The following is a 26,585-nucleotide window of genomic DNA, read 5'->3' as shown; positions in this document are numbered from 1 at the left end:
CATACCCTTTGGGAAAAACAAAGTACCCACAAATTACCACATAGGTGGTAATCCATTAAGTACGGAAGAAGTAATCAGGGACCTACGGACCCAAGTTGACAGTAACCTCTCATTTGACACTCACATTGCCAAGGTGGTTAGGAAGACCCTCTATATTACCCACCTTATCATGAAAGGATTCACATCTAGATCAAGAGAGGTCATTGTGCCCCTATACTCTTCCCTTATCAGGCCCATAATTGAGTACAATGCCTCATTTGGGATGTACCTTACCCGCCACCTGCAGCAGCTAGAAAGACCCCAAAAGTACCTCACCAAGAGGATCAAGGGTCTCAAACATATGTCATATGCTGCCCGGCTGAAGAAACTCCAGCTCTATTCAGTCGCATACCGCCTACTCAGAGGCGATCTATGCCTGACGTACAAGGCCATGTCCAATCCGGAATTAATGGACATGCTCCACCTCAGAAAATCCAAATCCACCAGAGCCACGAAAGCGAGAGATTTGAACCTCAACATAGAAATAAATAGGACGTGCTGGAGGGACAGATTCATAACCCAGAGGCTCCCTACACTCTGGAACAGAATCCCAGTCCATGTTAAGCAGAGCCCCTCACTGACTCTCTTCAAGAGAAATCTTGACGAGTGGATGGGAGATCATAGGTTTACCCCAGGGGTCATCTCTGTGTCACTACTAGACAGAGGCACAGTAAACTAAACCCTAAATGGGCATAGTATTCTCATTCCAAGGGGTGGCGAAAGCCACACACACTCTGGCTACGCTTATAAATGCCCTAGGGCAAATAGCCTAGTATGAACCTATGAACCTATGTTTAGGAGTCCCCTAGAACTCAGTAGCTACCCTCCGGAATAACAACACCCACAGATGCACACTACAAGGATTCTTGAAAACCAGCAGGCCTTCAAAACACCTCTATTCTGTTACGAACACCTTGTCTTCACTCACCCCACCTTCTACCTATGCCTCTCAACTCTCTTTTACTACTCATTTCATTTATATTTCAAAATTAAATCAACCTTTTGCAATCCACCCTTTTTAAATGACTCCGTACTCTGTACTGTGACATTTATCTTACTGCTTAGTTATTTACCTAACTATATCTGTATAAATTAGTACAGAAGCCTTACTACTGTACACACAGTTACTATCTTATCTATTTCGCCATTGTAAAATGTATATTAATTGTATTTGGCTTAACACTGTTGACACCGCATAACTTAAAAGATTTTGATTGTAGTGCATTTACTGCAGCTTTTCTCTCCAGACTTCGTTGCCCAGCTGGACTTCCCCGGTTAACAAATGTAAAATAAATAATTTACTGAAAAAAGTACCATTTTTACAAAAAAAAAAAAATTAAATAGACCATGACTCTGTGATGCATGTAGATAAATAGATAAAAATAAATAAATAGATAAAACCCACTGATGCATGTAGACTTGCTTTCAGGTCATACTTCGTCATCTGCCTAGTTTTGATAATGCAGAAAGTCTTGCAGTAAATCAGGAATGTGGTACTGAGCGGGAAACTGAAATTTAGTAGGTAACTGTATAATAGGGGCCACGGTGGTGCAGGGGTTAGTGCTGTCGCCTCACAGCAAGAGATTCTTCGGTTCGACTCTTAGCTGGAGTTCCTTCTGTGCGGAGTCTGTATGTCCTCCCTGCGGCTAAGTGAGCTTTAAAGACATGCAGGTAGGTGCGTGTGAGTGTGCCTTCCGTGAAGGTTGGGTGTCGGGTTGGTAACTCAGCACTGTAAAAATCCACTGCCAATCAATCTGCGGACTGGTGATCTGCTGTGGTGACCCCTAACAGGGAAAAGCTGAAAGACCAGTAGGTAACTCTATAATAATGTTGACAGCAAACATACCAAAGTTCACCCTTAAATAGCTTTATCATAGGAAGTTACTAGGCTATTGACCCAGATGTTATTTTAAGCCTAGCCATTTCAACCCAATGTAATACCGTAGAAGTACTAGTCAGTACAAAAGATTGCATTTACTGATGACTGCCCATGTCCAGGAGGTTTGTGGGCGTTAACCCCGGGAAGAATTTATGGTGCCCCATCCACTCTTCCATGTTCCTCTTGAACAGTGTCATAGAGCTGCTCTGTTTCACATGAACTGGTACATTTACTAACAAGGTTTTTTTTTTTGGGGGGGGGGGGGGACTGCATAAACATTTGCGAGCAACACTGAAATATACTACCATCATCATTACCTGTTTCACTTGCATGACAAACATCTAAAGTGTGCAGAGAAGTGGCTGAACTTTGGGGAGTAGGTGTGAATAGAACAGTTATATGACTGATTCGGCTTGTTAGTGGCAGTTTTACTGTAAGCACTATTCATTCCACCTACATCAAAAATAAAACAAAGCACCACAGAAAACAAACAAAAAAACAAAACGGAATCTGACCAACGTATTCGCCACTCGGTTATTGAAATACACTTAAAAACAGACTAGGTGCTTTTGTCTTGACCAATAATAAGACTTCAGAGTAAAGGACTGCCATGGTTTACCTGAATAAATACATGTGCATCAACCAATCAAATGCCTTAGATTTGCATATGTTTAGTGATGCAATCCATTAATTTAAAATGATGTTCCAGTGATGAGACATGCATAAAATAACATAAAAACATAACATTAAATATAATTAATAAATTAAGGTATAAACAGGAAGGTTTGCAATCAAAACTGTATATTTTAAAAGATTCATGGCATCTCAGAGATTTTAAACAGTTTACAGTTTGAAGCAAATGTTACGTTTACAACAGAGAATGTAGAAGACTTTTTTTCTGTTATTCCCCACAATACTGGAACCAAATGTTTTTTTTTTTAGCTTTTTATTTAAACACACATCGGTGGTGGTGCTGCGGTACCGTTGATGTCTCACAGTAAGACGTTGTCCTGTTCAATTCTCAGTTAGCACGTCTTCTGTGTGGAGACATGCGTGAATGGGTGTACCTTCGTTGAAGGTTGTGTGTCAGGGCCGGCAACTCGGCACATAAAAATCTACTGCCAATCATAAGCAGACTGGAGTTCCACTGTGGCGACCCCTAACCGGGAAAAGCCAAAAGACAAAACAACAACAACATTTAAACACACATCTGTGGCTATTCAGGAAATGTGAGAGATCACCACCCTCTTGGAATTAACCACGAGTAAAAATGTTATCCAGTTTGAGGGTGAATATTTCCATTAGGTACCAGGGTTGGCTATGGGTGCTGCATGCACCCCTCTTTATGCCAATATTGTTTAGCAGAGTGGGAAAAAAAGGTAGTGTTTACCCTTGAATTTTTACCATTGGTGCATGGGTATTGTGATAAACTGAGAGGCTGCCAGTTCAGCTAGACTGAATTTTGGAAATAATTCTATGTCATTTGTAAATATTAATAATGATCCACAGGCTTGTTTCACAAATGTAAGAAAACTGTGTTATGTGCTAAGCTTCAAGATTGTAACCACAGTGCACCCTGCTCGAAGAAAGCAGTAATGTGTATAAACTCTATGCCTATGTAATCTATGTTTTATGGTAGAAATTGGGACATACAGAGTTAACTTGCAAACTCTAAGAAAATAAGCAAAAAATTTTACAACGGTGTGTTATCTCAAGCTAGACAGGATGTCTAGGCTAGGAGTTTCTCTCTATTGTCTTAAGACAGAGATAATTACTACGTTTCACATGTAAAGTGTCTTTTATTGCTCTGTGACTTCCTGGCAACTGCAGATCACAAAGAAATGTTAAATTTTAAGTTCTGTTAGCCTGGGAATTTAACCGGAGGTGACAAGAATGATGAAATCTGAAATGATTCAGCAGTAATCTGTATAATCAATTTAAGAACTATCTCAGAGAAAAAGAGAGTGCATTTTGTAGTTTGTTCTGAATATGACAACTCACCAGCACTTGCATTGCTCTGTATGCAAGACTTAGACCTTAGTATTTCTCTTAGAGATGGATAAGAATATATAGTGCAGATGTTTTTTGTATTTATGTCAGACTGTCCTACAATGCTGTTTTAAAGTATTTCCTGTGATTCTGATCTCTATTGTCACTGTGTTGAGTTAAGTACTGTCTTGTGCTTTAATTTACTATTAAATATTTTTGAACCTCTTAACTGTGACTGTTCTGTGTAGAGATATTTAAGCTCTTAGACTACTTGCATGTATTTGGTGATACTGTAGAAGCCACTCCTAAACAGGCTTCAAAGTCTCAGTCACACTTACCAATTGGATAACAACAACATTGCACAGTAGAATTGGACACCCTTTGGTAAGGGCCTTTATAGTAGCTGATAAGAGTGGTTGGTGGCATTTGGTACTACCTTATACTCTGGGCAGAAGGGGGCATAGCTAGTGCACCTGTGCCAGTCTTCCCCGGGAGTGTCTCTGTATTTGTATATACCTCAAATCTCAGTTTGTGTGTGTGTGTGTGTGTGTGTGTGTGTGTGTGTGTGTGTGTGTGTGTGTGTGTGTGTGTGTGTGTGTCAGCTACTTGGGCAGGGACACAAAGTATTGGTTGGACAGAGAGGGTGCTGGAGGTTTTGGCTTGACCACTCGGCTGAGATCTGAACCCTATAGCTGTGCCAGTGCGTGGTCTTACTGAGGATCTGGAGAGAAAGGGAGAAACCAGCCCCAGACTGGCTGTGTACTCTGTGTGCTCTAAGGAAAATTGTACTTTACTGTGTGTGTACTTGTTATCCTCCCAATCTGCATGTCCCTTACTGGTGTTAGTGGTGAGGATTGAGGCTTTTTGATTACTGGACCAGTGCACGAGCGTCACATATTAATTGTTTAGCAGTGGTGAGATACCCACATCAAATAGTAATTGGTTGATACTGGTGAGTTAGCCGCATCACATATTAGTTGGCTTGTGGTGGTGTGGATAGTGATCTCTGAAGGTGTTTTTGTACTCTAAATCAGCCACACAGTGAACATTCAGAGTTCAGATCACAATTGTTTTATTTCTTTTGTTGTCTTAGTTATTCAGGGAGAGCAGACAGGCATATTAGCAGAGGAGTACGGCAAGCTGATAAGGAGCCAGTTGGCTAAGATGTGCCGGGCTAAATGACTGACACATGGAAACCTCACTAAAGCACACGATTGCAGCTTTGGTCACAGCTGTAGCAGAGAATAGCAAACAGGAGGATGATCAGACTGGCCGTGAAGATTGAAAACACTCAGAGAATGGACAGCTCAACCTTTCTACAGAGGACTTGGAAATCCCTCTGGAGTTGAAGAGACTTGAGTTGGAGGCCAGGCATTTGGAAATAGAAGTTGGAGAGAAAGGAAGAAACCAGCCCCAGACTGACTGTGATCTCTGTGTGCTCTTAAGGGAAATTGTACTTTACTGTGTGTGTACTTGTTATCCTCCCAATGTGCATGTCCCTTACTGGTGTTAGTGGTGAGGATTGAGGCTCCTTGACTACTGGGCCAGTGCACGGGTGTCACAGGTATTATAGATTTTTAGACAAAGTGTTGATTTTATGGAAAGGCACCACTGAACAGTGGAGGACTTTTTACACTCAGCGGCAAATTTCTACAACTTTTTTAAGGTTTACTTATTCAATAGGGACCAACAGCATAAATTACTTGGATAGGCTTCTTGAGGAGAATTTATTATATGGGTGCTACACCTCAACCATTTATAAGAAAGGTTACCTTTTCTATATCATATCTCCATTTTAATAGTTGTCATCCATTTCATAAAAAAAGGTCTGTTAAAGGCCAAATGGTAAGGCTTTCTAGGCTGATATCCAATGACAACATATATGATAAAGAGATTCATCATCTAATATGTATATTTATTAAGACAGGGTATCCTATGCAATTAAGGAATATAAAGTTGAACTGATGGGCCTTCGAAATTACCAGTTTACACACATTTTAAAGATCAAATCCCACACTCATCAATATGTTGGTGAAAACATTGTTGAATGGAGGAATAACTACAATTTCAATATGTTCACCCCTGTATTTAAGATTCTTTACAGCACTGATTTTTTTAAATATATTAGTTCAGTGAGGTACAACTGGAAAATTATTTTCCTGATGATTTTATGATTCTTTTAGGGGCAGCCTCTTGCACTGTCGACAGCAAAGGAAAAATATTAAAACCCTTCTACAGATGGGATACTGTGACGCCCCACCAATGGCCCAGTAATTAAGGAGCCTCAATCCTCACCCCTAGCACTAGTGGAGAATGTACACTGGGAGGATGACAGGTACACACACAGTATTCCCAGATGCAGCTGTCTGCATCAACTGCAATTTCCCTCAACAGCACACAGAGACCACAGTCAGTCTGGGGTTGGTTTCTTCCTCTTTCTCCAGATCCCCAATAAGACTCCCCACTGGCACAGCTATAGGGCTGAGATCTCAGCTGAGTGGCCAAACCAGGACCTCCAACACTCCCTCTGTCCAATCAGTGCTTCATGGCCCTGCCCAACTAGCTGACACAGACACTCCTGGAGATTTGTTTTACACACACACACACACACACACACACACACACACACACACACACACACACACACACCTGGGAAAGGCTGGCACAAGCTATGCCCCCTTCTGCCCAGACTATAAGATAGTTATCACTGCCACCAGCCAGTTCCTTATCAGCTACTTTGAGGCCTTCACAAAGGATACCCAATCTTAATGTTACTATCAATACAAATGGTAGTTTGACCAACAGCAAGACTATTAGGAGTGACCCTCACAGTATCTCAGAACTTAAATATCTCTAGACAGATCAGCCACAATGAAAGGTTTAAATATCTTTAATAATAACTAACAAAAAACAAGAAAATGTCCAGTATATTACAGTTAAAAATCACAGGAAATCTTTAAAACAGCTTTGCAAAACAGTCTCAGATAAATAAAGAAAAATAAGTAAGCTAAGCTTTGCTATATTCCTGACTAGACCTAAGAGAATTACTATAACCTAGAAACTTAAGAGCAAGGCAAATGTGGTGAATGGATCCTCTAGCTGATATTGTCAGGTCAAAGACAGAATACAGAATGCTGTCTCTCTCTAAGAGACGTCCCAAATTAATTATCTCAAATATTACTGCTGGGACAGCTTTCAGAATGACATTCCTCATCATCTGACTCTATCCCAGGTAAAACAACCACTGATGGCAGCTGGTAGCATTTAGCATCTACCTGTAAAAATACACAGACAAGGGCTTTTCATCAGATCTAGGGAGATCCTAGAAGTCATAAAACAATGAAAAACACTTCCAAGACAATGCAGGAAACTCTGTAATACAGACATTCTGTGTCTATTTTTCTGAAGTTTTGCCAGACTAAATTTAACCTCCTGTATTACAGTTTACAGTGTTATATATATATACATCTAAACAGTTACAATATTGCAGGTACATTTCTGTTCTATTCCAGTAGGGCATGCTCTGGATACATTTCAAACAACACTTTATAAAATACCTCTTCATCACATGTCTGTACAAACCATCTTATGTGACATACAGCTCTAATACATTTGTAACACAAACATCTTATATTAATCATGTTGATATTCACAAACGACATATAATTATTTACAAAATTCCGGATCACTGGGCTGGCAGCATTTCCTTTCGTGACAGATACTGGTAGTAAAAAAACAAGGTTTGTTATGACAAAATGTGGGTTCTGTAAGTTTTGCAGGTTTATAGACGAAGGACCCCATGTTACAGCAGATGGTTTTCCAAGAACTATTCCCTACTCTGGGAGGTGTAGTTGCAATACTACCTATATTGTCTATCTTGCCAATTGTAGCTGTTGTAATGCATTTTATGTGGGGAAGACAAACAGAAGACTGATAGGATTTGTGAACACATACATGACATCAGGAAAAACAGGTCTAACACCCTTTTTTTAGACACTGTGTACATGAGGCAATTGCTACATTGCCCCAAGAGGTCCAGATTCATCGCGTGGACAGGAGAAAACACCGGAAGTTGACACTTAGACATGCCTGGTTAGTGCTTATTAATTTAAGTACTAAAAACTGTTTTCCTCTTGATAAATGAGGAAAGTTGATGCTGCAGTAATTTGTAGATTACTTAGTGCTTGCAACGAGTTTTGGACAAGTGCTGAGCACAAAAAAACTGTTCTGACTGCAAAAACTAGAAAACTGGCTAGTTCTAAGGGAAAATCTGAAGAGCAGACTTTCTGGCACCGGGAGTAGTTTAACCGTAGTTAAGCAGCGCTGCATGGAGGGCAAACACGGGTTTTTAAACAGAAAGATGAAAGGGATATAAATAGCCCAAAATGGCCAATAAAACTATAGATTCTGAGCTGAAACCACTCCTCCAGCGACAGATAGGCTGCTCAAAGCTCACCACTCTCACTGATGAGCAGAGAAGCTTACCTCTATCTTAGTAAGGTCTGGGCAACACAAAAACTACAAAACAGCCCAGAATTCAGCAAAATCTGAAAACCGGACTCTACTGGTTACAGAAAGGTTGGAAATGAGTAGATATGATTTCTATGGTTTTTTTTTTTTTTTTTCCGAAAATTAGAGCAGATACAGTAATAAAACACTTTTGAGGCAGTAAAATGGCTAGTGCACTTGAGTGTGTAGCCCTCAGCAATTAAACAGTTGAAAAACACTTAAAAATGATCAATTCAAGTGCAAACAGTATCAGAATTAAAAAAAAAAAAAAACAACTTTCAAGATAAGTAGCAAAGTTAATTAAAAAAACTCTCGGAATAGTGTGGTTAGTGAAAATAAGCAGTAAAAAGCAAAAACAATGTACTTAATCCACTTTTCCTAATATCACAGCAGGCAGTAGGTCAGTCTCCCTGCAGCTTAGAACAGCTTCAGCAAACAGGTATATCTGATTTAAAACTCTGGCTATTAAAGGCAGAGAACAGAAACCAGCCCAATTATCCAATCAACAATAACAGTTTTGCAGGAATGCCCCTAGCCAGATTAAACCAGTTCAATTCTCTCTGCCACAAGGAAAACAAGACAGGCCTCTAGACAAAAGATTTTACTGCAAACTGAGGGTCACAACAGTAACAGATATTCAGCTCTATCACACAACAAAAAGGACAGTAAAACCAGTTGTACAGATCACAGAGATATGTATTAAATGAGAAGTGCAGAAACAATTGAAAATAAACACTTTTCTTTTCCCAGTATCATAGCAGGCAGTAGGTCAGTCCCTCTACAGCTTAGAACAGCTTCAGCAAACAGGTATATCTCATGTAGAAAATGGAGAAAAGGGGTTGATGACTTTTTTTCATTGAAATTAAAATGCAAAATTTTTTTTATGTGTTTTAATATTTTTATATTTCTTTTTTCAGATATCCATATTGGTGATAATTTAACATAATATTGTCTGCAAAGCAAGAGATTCTCCGGTTCGATTCTCGGCTGGGGTGCCTTCTGTGCGGAGTCTGCATGTCCTCCCTGTGGATGCTGTAGGTGGATTGGACACTCTAAATTGGCCTTAGGTGTGAGTGTGTGCATGTGTGTGCCTTCTGTGGAAGGTTGGGTGCCGGGCTGGCAACTCAACACCGTAAAACTCCTCTGCTAATCATGAGCGGACAGATGATCTGCTGTGGCAACCCCTAACCAGGAAAAGCCGAAAGAAGAAGAAGAAGAAGAAGAAGAAGAAGTGGGTGCTCAAATTTAAAAAAAATATATTTTTTTATTATTGATAGAGTTTTGGTTTCAAACTTCAGTGGCGATCTTCACACACTTCTTGTAGTGTATGTGTTTACATTCAAAAAGGTGTAGTACACTGAAGAAACCGAAAGATATACTACTTCATTAAAGTCAGACCTTGGAAAAGAGAAATGAAAGTGTCTTACATTTTTCTCTGGAGCCAGGTAATAGCGAAAACCAAGGGCAGTTGCATTATTACTGTTAAATGACCACTGATATGGTCTTTAGGGGAAGAAAGCAGAAGCAGCATATACTCTTTTCGAAGTGACATAATTTAAACAGACCCTATATGCAAGGAAGGATAAGAAGATACTGCTGATGTACTTCTAAAAAAATAAAACAAAATGTCAAGTTTTAAAATGTGTGCACTTTCTTACTGTAATTTCAGTTTCCATTCAGTTCACAACTATCATGCACTTCTTATCTTTGGTCACAGAGGCCTGAATACCACAAAGGCTGCATGGGAACTAGCACAGCCAGCAAAGGCCCACAATCTTCCAAACCAAAAGAAAGCAGTCTAGGAAAGCAACTAGGAATGTAGTGTAGTAGTTTCCCTTATCCAGAACTATACTGATATGAGTGCTGCTTAAGACCCAATGGTCGAGAGTTTGAGATCCCCAATTTTAAAACTTAATGAAATAAAACCAGCATTTATTCATCCTTGAAAGGGGTGGCTTCTGATATCAGAAGTGTTATCAGAGATATTAGAAAAAAATAACAGTGAAAGCATTAGTGGGAATTGCGATTTGGCAGCAAGAAATTCATTGTGCAGCTATTCTATGCAACAGTTGGTCTGTAAGTAAACATACTCACTGACCAAGAAATTGTTGTGGAAAATCTCAGACTTACATAGATGTAACCCTCTAGTGACAATGCCACCAAAAGGCTTACCTGAAATAGAACATAATCTGTGGCTGACAAGCTACATTACACTGATTTTATTAGTTTTGAAAATACAACTGCTTGGGTTGGTGGAATGCAACCATAACCTATATATGCCTCGACTTATAACAAAGAATAGTTGTATAAAATCTTACCATAACCATAGATGTCCTTCTCTTCCATGTTGCAGTATTCTAGTTATGGGATTTCCTGCCCTCAGGCGACTCCTATGTCGGTTCCTATACAAAAGCTTCTGCTTGGCTGTTGCAGTGCGCGTTGGGACGTCAGACACAAGGCCATAAACCAGGGGCCTTAAATGTGACGTCTGCACACACAATCCACAGAACAGCAGGCAGAGAATAAGACTCAGCAGGAGGAATGCCAGTGGTTTTCAGGTGTGTGACCTGGTGTCCTACTGTAGTATGTGTAGGCCAGGTAAAGGAAAATGACTTGGGGGAACTGGTGGGCAGGAAGGAATACTGCAAAATGGAAGAGAAGGACATCTATGGTTATGGTAAGATTTTACACAACTATTCTATGTCCTTCTATTCATATGTTGCAGTATTCTACTTGTGGGAGCGTACCACAGCTTATGCAAATTAGAGGGTGGTGGTAGTTGAAGAGGATTCTACAAATCCCTGCAGGATTGCCCTGGCGAATCCTGTCCCAGCTCTGGAAACTTGGTCAAGTTTGTAATGTTTGGTGAAAGTGTGGATAGTGGCCCATGTGGCTGCTTCCATAATGGATGCAGTGTCTAGACATTTCATGAAGGCCCTGGAGCCAGCCACAGCTCTAGAGGAATGGTCCTTTACTCTCACTGGAGGTTCCTTTTCATGGTGGGAGTAACAGAGGCAAATGGTTTGCTCGGAGACTGCCCTGCCCAGGGCTCTGGGGTGAAAGGAGACAAAGAGCTGGTTAGTGTTCCTAATGGTTTTGTCCGGGTAGAACCTTAGTTGCCTGTGCACATCCAAGGAGTGCAGAATCCACTCCCCTTCGTCAGTGGGGGAGGGAAAGAAAGTGGGTAGATGGATAGATTGGTTTAGAGACAAGTCATGGACTACCTTGGGCATAAAGGAGGGACTGGTTCACAGGGTTACTCTGTCTTTGTGGAAGATGGCGTAGGGGGGAAAGGCCATTAAGGCCTGCAACTCTGACACCCTTCTGGCCAAACTGATAGCCACCAGAAGGACCGTCTTCCATGTACACATCTGTAGGGAAGGGGACCCAGCAGGTTCAAAAGGATGCTGGGTTAGTTTCTCTAAGATGTAGTTAAGGTCCTAGGGCAGAGGGATAGGTTTCTTTGGTGGTTTCATGTGTAAGACCCTTTAAGGAAGAGCTTTACTTCGAGCCTGGCTAGTAAGGGGGGGGTGAAGGGGCAGGCAGGCTGATATAGCAGAAAGGTGTACTTTTATAGAAGAATGAGAGAGTCCACTTTTAATCAACTGACACACATAAGACAGAACCAGGGGGACCTCAGCAGAGCAAGGGTCCCTTCCCTTGTGCAGACACCATTTTGTAAATCTTTCCCACTTAGCCAGGTTAAGATTTTCTAGTGGTAGGTTTCCTTGCCTCCCTTAGGACAGAAATCACGTCCTCTGAGTAGTGGGGTCTGAAGGGGAACAAAAGTCCATCACCCACACAGTCAAGGATAACATCTGTAAGTGTTGGTGTAGGAGAGTTCCTTTGTCTTGTGTCAGTAGATCCACCTTGTAGGGTAACTTGAATTGTCTGAAGACCTCGAGCTTTGTAGTAGGCTGGCTAGGAGCAGAGGATCAGCTCCAAACGCATCTGTAAGAATGAATGGCGAGATCGAACAACTTCACATCTCATTTTTAGAAAACCTTCTTCACAATAAATATATTTTAAAAATATGTCTTTGCAGGGGGCAAGCCAGCCCCTGCATCTCCATACCTCCCTCATACTTATTTGTACTAACATCATGGTCGAACAACCGGGGAGAAAAGGAAAGAAAACACTACCCACAGTGAATCAGTACTGGAAAGCAAACGCAGACAACTAGAGATCTGGGGGGGTACAATCGCAATCCACACACACTCTGCAACACTCACTTCTCTAATAACTCATGATAAGAAATTACACCATCACATACTTTCCATACACTGCTACATTTTTCTATGAAATTAGTTCAGCCATTTGGCTTTCAATGAAATGAAGATTCGCAAGGGATGGCTTGCCACCCCCATAGTGCCTTTTTTAGGCAAAGCTCAAAAGACAAACCCACCTCCTTAGAAAACAAAAATGGAAAAAAACTAAGGGTAATGCTGCTCAACACCAGAAGTCTAAATCTCAAGATGCAGGCACTCTATGCACTCCTCAGCATGGAGAACATCGACGTCTGTGCAGTAACTGAAACCTGGTTCAAGGCTCCTGAGAGCACCCCAGCGCTACCAGGCTATACCTCGTATCATGCATTTTGGCCCCAAAACCCGGGCCAAACCACAAAGGGAGAGGGAGTGTCCATATTCATGAAGGACACCCACACCTCCAGGTTAGTAGCAACACATGAAGCATCAGAGACCATACAGGTGCAACTAACCATAGGCAAAACTGCTATACAACTGGTAGCATGTTACAGACCACCCTCCCAATCTCAGAACCCCACTCAGCCTTCCTGAACACATTGGAGGATATGAATGTATCACAAAATACCATCATACTGGGAGACTTCAGCTACCCAAACATAGATTGGGTACATTATTCTAGCCCTAACACCCTAGCCCAAAGGTTCCTGGAATTCATAAATTCAAATGCACTGGAACAACTAGTCACCTCTCCCACTAGGGGAGATAATATACTAGACCTGATCATCACAAACATGGGGACAAATGCTCCACACCGGAGGTATACCCCTCACTAGTGAGATCTGACCACAAACTAATCACCCTGGATATACATATCCCACCTCCACCCCCAGCACAAAAGACCACAGTGAAAAACTTCTCAAAAGCAGACTTCACTCTTCTTAAGACTGAGATGGTATCATTTAAGCCCACTGGGCCAGTGGATACCACATCCCACAATGCTGAATCCTTCACAAATGCTTCCTATGGACATCTCCAAGAATGCATGGATCATGCAATCCCAAATAAATCCAAGTCCCTCGCCACCAAAGGCAAGCGTCCTGTCTGGTGGACCTCAGCCATTAACAAATTGTATAACAAAAGAAGGAAGCTACTGCACGTCAGAGCAAAATCCCATAAAGGGAAGACATCTTTGATCAACATTAGCAGAAAACTACGTTCTCTCATAAAAACATCCAAGGCCAACTTTGAGAGAAAAATCGCTAAGGACACTAAAGATAACCGCAAAGCCTTCTTCAGCTATGTTAGAAACCTGGGCGGAAACCCTCAGATATGCTCAGAGTTAGTTCACAACAACAAAAAATACACTGAACCCACAGATATTGCCAAGATTCTGGCTGACAGGTTCAGTGCAAATTTCTCCCCTCCCTCACCCCCAAAAGAAGAAATACTTATCCCAGCTGAATGTAATCTCCCTGTCATCTCAGATGTCCAAGTGAGAACCGCCCTCAACAAAGCTAAAAACACAGCATCAATGGGACCCGACGGTATCCCGGGTTGCGTGCTACGTGAACTCCAAGAGGAGCTAAACCCGCACATAAAAATGCTATTTAACCTTAGCCTTACTACAGGATATGTACCTGAACACTGGCGTACAGCAACAGTGGTCCCACTCCACAAAGGGGGTACTTCTACAGACCCTGGGAACTACCGCCCCATAAGTTTAACCAGCCTGGTCTGCAAAGCTATGGAAAGAATCATTATGGAACTCATAAACAGAGACATAGGGGACCTACAGACACTTGACCCCACCCAGTTCGGCTTTGTAAAGGGCAGATCCTGCCTTCTGAACCTGGTTGACCTTTTCGAAACAGTCACTAGAGCCACTGATGAGGGCAAAGCAGTCCATACAGCCTACCTGGACTTGGCTAAGGCCTTCGACACAATACCCCACTCAGGCATCATAGATAAGTTCAACAGCTTAAACGTAAACCCTTATGTCAATAGATGGGTTGCAAACTGGCTAAAGGACAGAACCCATAAAGTTAAAATCGCTGGAGCAATGTCAGACTCAAAGCCAGTCACAAGTGGTGTCCCATAGGCATCTGTCCTGGGACCCCTCTTGTTCGGCATTTATTTCTCAGATGTTAAAGCAAACATGGGAGGGTTGTGGCTGACAAAGTTCGAAGATGACTGCAAACTAGGCGCCATAGTCGATACACCAGCGGATACATACATCCTACAAAAAGGCCTCACAGAAACGGACAACTGGTGCCGGAGTCACGGCCTTAAACTAAATGCCAAAAAATGTATCGTCGTCCAAAGTAACCACAAATTATCACATAGACAGCAACCCACTGAGTACAGAAAAAGTAATCAGAGACCTAGGGACCCAAGTTGACAGCGACCTCTCATTTGACACCCACGTTGCCAAAGTGGTTAGAAAAACATTCTACCTTGCACACCTCATCATGAAGGGATTCACATCCAGATCCAAGGATGTCATTGTACCCCTATACTCCTCCCTCATCAGACCCATGATGGAGTACAATGCCCCATTTGGTATGTACCTCACCCGGCATTTGCAACAGCTGGAGAGACCACAAAAGTACCTCACCAAGAGGATCAAGGGTCTCCAACATATGTCTTATTCTGCCAGACTAAAGAAACTTCAGCTCTGCTCAGTAGCATACCACCTGCTCAGAGGTGATCTCTGCCTGACGCAGGATATGATGGACATGCTCCATCTCAAAAAATCCAAATCCATCAGGACCACGAGAGCTAAAGACTTAAACCTCGGCACAAGTATGAATAGGACATGCTGGAGGGATAGATTCATTACCCAGAGGCTTCCCATGCTTTGGAACAAGATCCCAGTTCATATTAGGCAGAACCCCTCACTGACTCTCAAGAGAAATCTTGATGAGTGGATGGGAGATCGTATGTTTACCCCAGGGGTCACATCTGTGTCACTGCTAGACAGGGGCATAGTAAACTAATTCTATTATACAAGGGGACCTTCATTGTGTCACTACTAGACAGAGGCACAGTATTCTAAATTTATTCTGTACATTTTTGTACCATTTCATGGGGTGGCAAAAGCCACATCACTATGGCTAGGCTTACAAATGCCCCAGGGCAGATAGCCTAGTACTAAACTACGAAACTATGAATAAAATGACAAAGACCAGTGTGTGTGTGTGTGTGTGTAGGTTATCTTCAACTGATCTGGGTTGCTGAGGGACATAGGTTTGTGTGCTGCTTGTACAAATACTTTGTTGTACATGTGAAACCTGTGTTGTCTTTGCAAACACTGGTTTTATTGAAGGTCATGGTTTGAAAAATCTTCTTGCAACCTTTTTGCTGGTGAGCATTTACCATACGGAAGATGCACACTGTGGGACATGCAAAGAAATGCTGACATCAGAGCAGAAGCCAAAGTAACTCAAATTGCAGGGAAGGTCAAACAGAACAGATTACAGAAGTCTGGGCACATGTGCAAGAAAGCAGAAAATGATTTTGTGAAAAAGATTTGGAAGACAAGAATAAAGCAAGAGGAAAAGAGGATGCCCAGCACAGAAATGGATTGTGTGAAAGACCACCTACAAAAATCAGGCAAGCCTGTTAATTGCAGGTTAGTAGCACTGAATTAAGACAGGTAGCGACAGCTGACCCAGCAACCCATTCCCATGTAGAAAATGGGAAAAAGGAGACTGTTGAGTTATCACAAGTAAAAGCATCTTTTGTTAACATGACTTGTATTAATCTGATTTGTTAGGCTCAGTTTGATAGCCTAAGATGTGCAAACATCTCTTAAGTAGAATACTAATATCAGTCACTGAAGCTGATAGTTCCCTTATGATTCTGGGCGCATAATATTTATTCTCTCTAATTCAGTGCTTAAGAGCCATGCCTGATTTGTCAATTACCCTGCGGTGGAAAAAGACACAAACTACTTTGTGGACTTTTCAAACTGAAATAAAATTACTTTTTTGATTGAGATCCTTGACAAACATGGTATTTAAACTATTAAAACCTCTCAAGGGACAGATAATCCACTCTGGCAAGGCAGAGTATGATTCTCTACTCCTCCCACAAGACAATACTGGTTCTCCATTGCTCAACAAAGGCACTCCATCAGCCACGGAGGAAATTGGTGGCTGTAGGGACTACATTAGAGGAAGCCAAGAAAAAGAAGAATGGTCTGTGCAACCAGAAATGGCCACAGCACTCACCCATCAACAGCAGAGCAACTGTGGCAGTCTTCGGAGGTGGCAAAGACCAATTATTAATTTTCTTCTTTTTGTGGCTGGTAGAAAGAAGAACTGAGGAATTGGTAAGCTGTTCAAGGGTAAAGCTGAAAAGATGCCTCATTCCCAGTGAAGCCTGGCAGTTGTAGTCTATAAAACAATCAAGTAATAGTACAAAAAAAAAAAAAAAAACCAAACTTTTTCCACATAGAACACAGTAAACATACTTTAAACACTTACCCCATTCTCCAAAAGTAATATAAAACTAAGTTTTTTCTTTGTAAAATTTGTGTTAACAATGCTTCCCACAAAAGTAAAAAGTAACACTTTTGTTTAAAAATTACTAAAAAAAATATCACAACACTTTTTCCATCTTCACAGAAAATATTCAGTTTAAGTTATAAAAAATCATTTCATCCATTGAAAGCTGGCTCTCCAATGCCCAACTTCTACTGAACCCTAACAAAACCAAACTCCTGATCTTTCAACACTCTAAAATTACACCTTCCTCTTCACCATCCAGGCCAAAAACAACATCATCATTCCCCCCATCTGCCCACACCAAACTTCTAGGTGTGGTAATCGACAACAAACTAAAATTCGATCTCTGTATTTCAACCACCATAAAAAGGTACATAAAAAACTTGGCGCACTTTATAGAAACATCCAATACCTAACAAGAACAACCAAAATTGCTATTGCCAACTCCCAGCTAATCTCAACCCTACTCTATGCCTCTCCCATCTTTACTAACCTTAGACAAACTGACCTAAACAGACTAGAAACCTTTGCAACTGGGGCTACCTATCACAGCCATCACTGCAACTCAATCAAAGAACTTGATTGGCTTGAACTCCCCCAACTTCTTCACCTGAATCAACTATCTCTGTCCCACAAATTAATATAAAATATTCCATCACTCCAAAATCTACTCCACCCTTATACAACTTCCAGACCCCCAAGGTCAAACAACAAAAACCTACTTCTCACTTCCAAACCCAAAAACTCTGCTGGAGAAGCACTCTTCTCTTGTTCTATTTCTAAACTATGGAACAACCTCCCCCCCCCCCCCCGATAACCAAACTGCCATCCAACAGTCTATTCAAAACCACACTCAAAACCCACTTACAAATGCACTGGCTCTGCCCTTGCTCCAACCCTGACTAACCACTTCCCTCCCACCTGCTACAGCTCTGCCTTACCTTTATCCCACTAATCCATCCTAACTCCAACTTTACTCAACTGTCTTCATGTTTCTCTATTCTCTTCCAACATTACAGACATCTTGCAATCAATGTTAATTTATTCAATTCAATGTAATTACTGTATAACTGCATAAATAATGTACCATTTTCTATTTGATACTGTATATTCCTAGTGTATACATCTACTTTATTTTTAATTGTACTGTATCCTACTGTAGAAGTTTAATATGTATATTGGAGCTTTTCTCCCTGGGCCTCTGCTGAAAAAGGACCCCGTCCAGTCGGAATTTCCCAGTAAACAAATGTAAAATAAAATAAAATAAAATAAATTGAAGATTTTTTCTCCTGGAGGGAACTTATGCGTGCAGCAATGGAAAGTGTTAACTGACTACTGATCCTCAAAAGCCCACAACAGCAGCTGTCTCCAGCAACAGCAAACCACCATCCTTGAAGTTTTGGAAGCTGGCCTGCTGACATAAACCATACTGGAAGGTCTAAACCATATTGGAAGGGAGAGGGCAGTGAAGTTTGGCCTAAATGTGTCTGTTAGTAGATTAAGCAGGTCCTCTGGGTCCAAGTATGTTATATATTTACTACTGGCACAGTGATGGGCATGGTTTCCTAGATTTTAAACTTATTAAAGGCTTTGTGGTTATCGCCTGGGTAGCCATTTTCACTTCATGCATGGCTTTGGCTAATCTGATCAGGGTTCAGAGCTCCTTGTTTAATTTAGCAAAGGTGTTTTTGACATTTTAAAGAGTTAGATTAATTTTTGCATGTAATAATTATTTTGTTTATTTTGTTTTATTACAGCACCTGTTTATATACGGATTCCACCATGTGAATTTACTTTTGAATTTGGCATTGTATTTATTCCTAAGGGTAACAGATGCGTCTAATGAAGTCATTTACATGTGCAAAGAATTTTGCAGTGAAGGACTATGCATTAGCTATGGAATCACAAAGATGGATGTAAATTTTGAATTTAGCCAGGTTATCACTCAGTTTTAGCAAATTAGCCTTCACATAATCTTTGAATTCAAAAGCACTGGAAGATGCTTCAGGTTTCAGTCTTATGGTGAATGTGATTGACCTGTGGTCTGATTTAACCAAGGAGAAAGTTACAATTCTTGGGAAATAAAGATCTCGCATAATGACAAGGACCAAGTCTAGGATTTTACCACCCCTGATTTGGGTGCAAATTAACTGGTCCAGGGAGTTTGCACTGAAGTCGTCCAGAAATCTCTGAGCATACATAATTGAGAATGTATTAAATTCTCAATTTATGGAGGGGCATTTGAAGTTTCCTAAGAAAACAATTTTTGACCTAACATAAAGGGACTCAATACTAGTTGGGTACAAGGTATGGGCCAAAGGGAGCACAGAGATAACGGGTTTTGTTCATAGTAAGTTGGATACAGAAAAATTCCATGTGATTACACATTTAGGTCATCCTTTAACTAAATGGATTCAGTAGCAGAAGTTTAACAACTGATACAGTCTCCTGATGCTTCAACAATATTTTCTGTGCATTTCCCCCTTCATCTTTTTGCTGTTAATAGGTTCATACTAGGCTATCTGCCCTAGGGCATTTATAAGCCTAGCCAGAGTATGTTTGGCTTTCGCCACCCATTTTAAATTAATTTTGCTATGCCCTTTTTCGAGGTTAGTATACTGTGCCTCTGTCTAACAGTGACACAGAAGTGATACCCGGGGTAAACCTACGATCTCCCATCCACTCATCAAGATTCCTCTTGAAGAGAGTCAATGAGGGACTCTGCCTAACCTGGACTGGGATTTTATTCCAGAGTGAAGGGAGCCTCTGGGTTATGAATCTGTCCCTCCAGCATGTCCTATTTATTTCAGTGCTGAGGTTCAAGTCTCTCGAGCGCGTAGCTCGATGGGATTTGGATTTTCTGAGGTGCAGTATGTCCATTAATTCCGGGTTGGACATGGCTTTATACGTCAAGCACAGATCGCCCCTGAGCAGGCGGTATGCCACTGAGTAGAGCTGGAGTTTCTTTAACCGGGCAGCATATGGCATCTGTTCGAGCCCTTTAATCCTCTTGGTGAGGTACTTTTGGGGTCTTTCCAGTTGCTGCAGGTGTCTGGTAAGGTACATCCCAAAAGGGGCATTGTACTCAATTATGGGCCTGATGAAGGATGAGTAAAGAGGCACGATGACCTCCCCTGATCTAGATGTGAATCCCTTCATGATTAGGTGGGCTATATAAAATGTTTTTCTAACCACTTTGGCCACGTGGTTTTCAAATAAGAGATTGCTATCAACTTGGGTCCCCAGGTCCCTAATTACTTCTTCCGTACTTAATGGATTACCATCTATGTGGTAATTTGTGGGCACTTTGTTTTTGCCAAAGGGGATGACTATACACTTTTTGGCGTTTAGCTTGAGGCCATGGCTCTGGCACCAGTTGTCTGTTTCTATTAGGCCCTTTTGTAGGATGCTTGTGTCGGCTGGAGAGTCGATTATGGCGTCTAGTTTGCAGTCACCTGCGAACTTGGTCAGCCACAGTCCTTCCGTGTTGGCCTGTACCTCCGAGAAATATATACCGAACAAGAGAGGTCCCAGGACTGAGCCTTGTGGGAAGCCACTTGTAACTGGTTTGGAGTCTGACATGGCTCCAGCAATTCTAACCATGTGGGTTCTGTCCTTGAGCCAGTTTGCAACCCATCTAGTGACATAGGGGTTTATATTTAAGCTGGTGAGCTGGTAAGCCTGCCAACTACCTAGCATCCCCCAAACCACGAGAAATGATCATCCAGGTAGTTGCAAGGGCTTCTTATGTTCCTGCTCACATTATCACTCTGCCTGCCAGAGGTGGGTAGCCTCATCACTTGGCCCAGGAAAATCTTGCTTCCCTCCAAACAAGGACCCCACTAAGCCCTTTCTTGCTTGTTCAAACCAGGAACTACAATCTTCCTGTCCCTTAGTACCTTAGCTTTATTACAGACGTAAACTATGGAGGCATTTCTGAGATGGCCCTAACCTTCTCCCTGGTGGCTGACATCCTGCATTATTGTTAGGATGTCCAATGCCCTTCCCCTGATGTGTGCATTCTCCCACAAACATGCCATTTGAGTGCTACTGAATCCAGCTTGGAATCAAACCCATATCTCCCAGTCGTACAACCAAATATATGTGTAAGGCCTTCACAGGAAGCAAACTGCCAACAGGGATCAGCATCTTCTTATATCCTCTATCCAGTAAGGGTAAACTAGCTGATGCTGCTCACTCCCACCCCATTCCTGGCTCTCCACCTCCCAAACTGTTCACTCCCACCCCATTCCTGGCTCTCCACCTCCCAAACTGTTAACTAAACGTCAGTCATTTGGATCGCAATCAACACTTTGCTCCTCTAAGACACAAAGTCAGGATGACATTTCAAAAATCGAACTGCAGTTTCTAAATGAAACAGTGAATTCTCAATCTCACACTTTTAAAGCATTTTTGGGGGTATCCCCAAACCTCCACTACTTATAATCACTAATTCTGAGATCACTCTACCTCAAAGGAGGAGAAATAATTAAGGATAATGCAACTTTAAAATCACTGTACTCAAGATCCTTCCAAAAGGTTACCCTTTATGTGAATGTATTTATTTTTATAGTGGCAAAGTTTAATGTCATTAATGGAATGCTGCATAACCTTTCAAATTACCGGATTTTTTAATAAAAATAAATCTAAATAAAGACAATCAGAAAGTAAATCAATAACATATTTTGAGATTTTTTTCCTCCATATGCATATTGTCTTTGCAGATTAAGCCAGAAGACGATACTATCAGGAACATTTCCACATCAGAAACCATATTAATTAGACATATTTAAGTTCACAGTGTCAAACAGTAGTCATGAGGAAATATTTACACAGACGCACCACACACCAATAAAAAGTTAACAAAATCACAGGGATATTAATACCCAAAGTCTTGACTGCTGGTATCACAGCTCCTTGAACTATCTCCTGAACCCATCCGTCTTCTCTTGAGCGTCTGGCTTCCATCATTAGAACTCTCCTCCATATCATCCTGTGTAACACAAACAGAAGTAGAAAAATATAGCTCAAACAAGAAAATATAATTTACTATTTCTTTTCCTTAAGTTCTTACACATGCTGAACTAAAATGAACAATCATCACTGGTTAAGATATTTGATATTAATTTAATCTAAACAGGCTGTTAGATTCTGTCAAAGAGGAACTGTCAACATTAACCCTGCAAATTCAACATCTATACTAATATCACAGACAGAGGTCTCAAGTTAACAACCAGCATCTCACCTGAAAAGCAAATGTTTTATATTTTAAGATTACTTTCATATTTTGACAATTATAAAATACTCAGCATATTAAGATAAAGTCACTGTTCTAAGATAAATTAATATTACTGCATTCAGAGCTTTGGTACAATCTATTTCAGTGACTCTGTATTCGAATATTAAAATAATCTATGGCAAGCTCGTTAAAACAAATTATACTACATGGATGTGATGGTTTGAAAAGATAAGTGAGAGACAAGAGACATGCCTTATATAGTCTGATCCTTTATTTTATTGATTTGCGAAGCAGGTAAAGCCGCTATGCCCAAACCTATTTAAGGGTGGTTAAACAACTTGCTTTGAGACAGACATCAAGCAGATGAAGGTTGAAATAATCGAAACTTGCACCAACAAGCACCAGCTCACTGCTCACTGGCAGCTTTTAATCCTCTGCAGCAGACAATTCATGTAGCCTGTATCTACCAACTGTTACTCCCCTGGCCAGAGCTGCAATAGCCATACAGCCACACACACCAGAATCAAAACTGCATTCAAAATACAATGCAAGCTTATTTTCTACAAAAAAAAAATAGGGTTACACCACTTTGATCATGCCTACCAACAAAGGTCAGAATCAATTCATAGCCTGTGGGATACAAAAGATGCAGTGCAAAGAATGGAAGACAAATGTTAAAAAAAAATTCAGGAAATGAGTTCAAAAATCACACCTGTCACAATCTTAAGCAGACATTAAATCAGCATTGAATTAATGATTCCTTGACTACATCAGTTCCAACACACTAGACCAGCTTGTCTCATCCCCCAAAGGGGGAGATGACATTCTGGACGTGGTTCTCACCAACATAGGTAACCGCTACACAACTCCCATAGTATGTTCTTCTCTGGTGAGAAGAAATCATCGGTCTGTCTCATTCGAAGTTTCTATCTACCCAATCTCCCCAGCCGTAATCATGCTAAAAAACTTCTCAAAAGCTGACTACAACCTCTTGAGGGAGGGTATCAGTAGCTGTGCACCACCACCTCCCTCTGAGGATGCAGAAAACTATGCTGAACCTTACACCAATGCAGTATACAAGCACCTGTACCAACTGCATGGACTCAGCCATACCCAACAGAACTAAAACCTGCTCCTCAAAGAAAAACAAACCTATGTGGTGGACATCCTCTATCACCAGGCTTTACAAAAAAAAGGAAGAAACTGTTGTCCAAGGGTAAAAAAGGCACAAATTCCCAGTTGGAAAAACTTCCTCCTTAGCCTCAACAAGCACATTAGATCACAAGTGAAAACCTCCAAAGCCAATTATGAATTAAAACTTGTCTCCAGAACAAAGGGAAACCACAAACCTTCTTCAGTTACGTCCAGCCCAGGTTTGTTCCAAATTAGTACTTCACAGCATCACTTACACTGATCCTGTTGTCTTAGCCAACCTGCTAGCAATACAAGTTTAAGTCTGTCCAGTTCAAACAGTAATCATATTCTACTTTTGATAAAAAAATAAGATCCACTAGAAACCCCTGTAAAAGAAAACTTATCATTGCTGGAGTTATAGTGATCTTATTTAACATACTTGTTAAATCATCACATTTTAAATAAGTAACAGGAACATACAGGTATTAATGCAAAACAAACCACAACAACATTTTCCATTGTTACGGTCATGAAACAATTTATTTATTTGACATTTGTTTACTGGGATGGTCTGACTGGGCCTACAAAACTCATTTTCAGCACAGGCCCGGAGAGAAGAGCTCCACATACAGTACAATACAAATACAGTATAATCAAATACAATAAAAATTACATTAGAAATACTAAAAACAATACAGTAAGCTCCCTGTTAACCAGCACCCATGGGGACTGGTAGATGCCGGATAACTACAGTTTCTGGTTGCTTAAGAGTTGTTATTAAAAACAGGCCTAATACTGTACCCTATACTATTTGTTTGGCTTGACTTGTTCTTAGGTTGTTTCTGCAGGGGGGGGGGGGGGGGAGACAAAGTGCAACACATGAAAATTGTACTGTATTTCTTCAATTTTTTTTCTGCTTGCTTGAGAGCTCTGTTTGCTTGAGTTCTGGTTAACTGGGAGTTTACATTACATATATTTTCTTATTTCCATTCACCCCATTATTATACAAATTGATCAATTCCTGCCATTCCTTAAAAAGTACAGTTGTGTACACTTATCATAAATGTAGATGTTCGAGTGTATTCACTGTTGCAATCATTACATTTGGGTAATCCTGCTGGCAGGTTGCCCTCAGCCGGCCTGAATTCCAAAGTCTTGGGTCCTGCGTCGGCTACTGTCGCCCCTTCCCTGACGTCAGGTCGTCAGGGGTATAAAAGCAGCAGCCAACACCATTTTCTTCAGTTTTTCTTGCCCCAGATGTCAGGTGCCCCCAAAAAGGGTTGCCAAACTTTATATATATTTCAGAAATACACCAATATAAATTTTACCTTCATCTATAAGCAAATACACCACATTCTTCTTCTTTCGGCTTTTCCCGGTTAAAGGTCGCCACAGCGGATCACCTGTCCACTCATGATTGGCAGTGGAGTTTTACAGTGTCGAGTTGCCAGCCCGGCACCCAACCTTCCACAGAAGGCACACACTTACACCTAGGGCCAATTTAGAGCGTCCAATCCACCTACAGCATGTCTTTGGGATGTGGGAGGAAACCAGAGCACCCGGAGGAAACCCACGCGACCACAGGGAGGATATGCAGACTCCACACAAAAGGCACCTCAGCCGAGGATCGAACCGGAGAACCTCTTGCTGTGAGGTGGCAATGCTAACCACTGTACCACCGTGGCCGCCCAAGCAAATACACCACATAGGTAGTATAAATCAGAGAAGGAAAGATAAGATCCAAAAGAAAAAAGGGGGAAGGCGGGTGGGTAACCTGGACTGCAACAGTGAATACACTCGAACATCTACATTTATGGTAAGTGTACACAACTGTACTATGTTCTTCGTGTTTCACTGTTGCAGTCATTACATTTGGGTAGAGTCCCAAAGCTATGGTTGAGCAGCTGGAACTAGACAGCAGTAGGAGTGGCTATGAGGCCCTGCAGAACTGCAGTGGCAAAGCCTGCCCTGGATTTAGAGTAGAGTGGCAGATTATAATGCATTGTAAAGGTGTGCACTGAACTCCAAGTAGCCGCCTCTAAAATGTCTCTGGTTGGTACTCCCCTGAGAAAGGCTGCTGAGGTGGCTGCAGCTCTGGTGGAATGATGCCTTTGGCACTGGCTTGCTATGGTGTAAGTAGCAGAAACGAATGCAGTGGCCTAACCACTTAGAAATAGTCTGCTTTGAGATAGGCTTTCCTTGTGATCCTGCAGCATATGCCACTAGTAATTGCTCTGTCTTCCTGAAAGCTTTGATTCTGTCCAAGTAGAATCTAAGCTGCCTGTGTACATCCAAAGAATGCAAAATTCTCTCCCCCTTGTTCTGTGGATTTGGGTAAAAGGTTGGCAGATGGATGGCTTGGTTAAGAGCCACACTGGACACTACTTTAGGCATAAATGTTGGGTTTGTCCTCAGGGAGACCCTGTCTGGATGAAAAATGATGAAAGGTTCCACAGCCATGAGCGCCTGTAGCTCTGAAACTCGTCTTGCAGAAGTAATTGCTAAGAGTAGAGCGGTTTCCCAAGATAAAAACTTCATATCAGCAGTAACTGGCTCAAAAGGAGGCAGGGTGAGCTTTTCCAAGACATAGTTGAGGTCCCATGCAGGTATTGGTAGTTTCCTTGGGGGCCTTAAATGTTTGGCTCCTCTGAGGTACTGCCTTAATAAAGGGTGAGGAAAAAGTGGTGGCTCTGTATTGTAATGAGCCGAAATGGCAGAGGCATGAATTTTAATTGACGAAAAAGATAGGCCTTTGTCCAGCATCTCAGTTAAGTATTGCAAAATCTGAGGAATATTTGGTACCACTGTATCAGTTCCTTGTGCCTGGTTCCAGGCACAGAATCTCTTCCATTTTCCAGCATAAGACTTTCTAGTACTAGGCCTTCTTGCTTCCAGAATGACATCCGTCACAGCTTTACTGAGAGGTGTTTTTTGTATAACTACATTATCTGCCATGCTGCCAAGTTTAATGTCATGAGTTGGCTGTGCATGATCTGACTGTTTTGCTGGGACAGTAGTCGAGATATTTGAGGCAAGGTCCAAGCTGGGTATAGAGATACGTTCCTTAGTATTGGATACCA

At 41.4% G+C, this 26,585-nt stretch overlaps 1 protein-coding gene across 1 annotated transcript in view; it reads right to left on the bottom strand.

Moving 5' to 3' along the window:
• Positions 1 to 26,585, bottom strand: part of PHF10 (PHD finger protein 10) — a 539,251-nt gene that overhangs the window by 448,284 nt on the left and 64,382 nt on the right. Inside the window, exon 2 of the mRNA XM_044067805.1 lies at positions 22,019 to 22,125. Within this exon, the coding sequence (XP_043923740.1) occupies positions 22,019 to 22,125 (107 nt within the window). The remainder of the gene's footprint in view (positions 1 to 22,018; positions 22,126 to 26,585) is intronic.

Source organism: Protopterus annectens, chromosome 1.part0 (assembly GCF_019279795.1).
Source record: "Protopterus annectens isolate FY-2018-M chromosome 1.part0, PAN1.0, whole genome shotgun sequence".
Taxonomy (NCBI): Eukaryota; Metazoa; Chordata; order Ceratodontiformes; family Protopteridae; genus Protopterus; species Protopterus annectens.
This window is presented reverse-complemented; position numbering and strand designations above follow the sequence as displayed.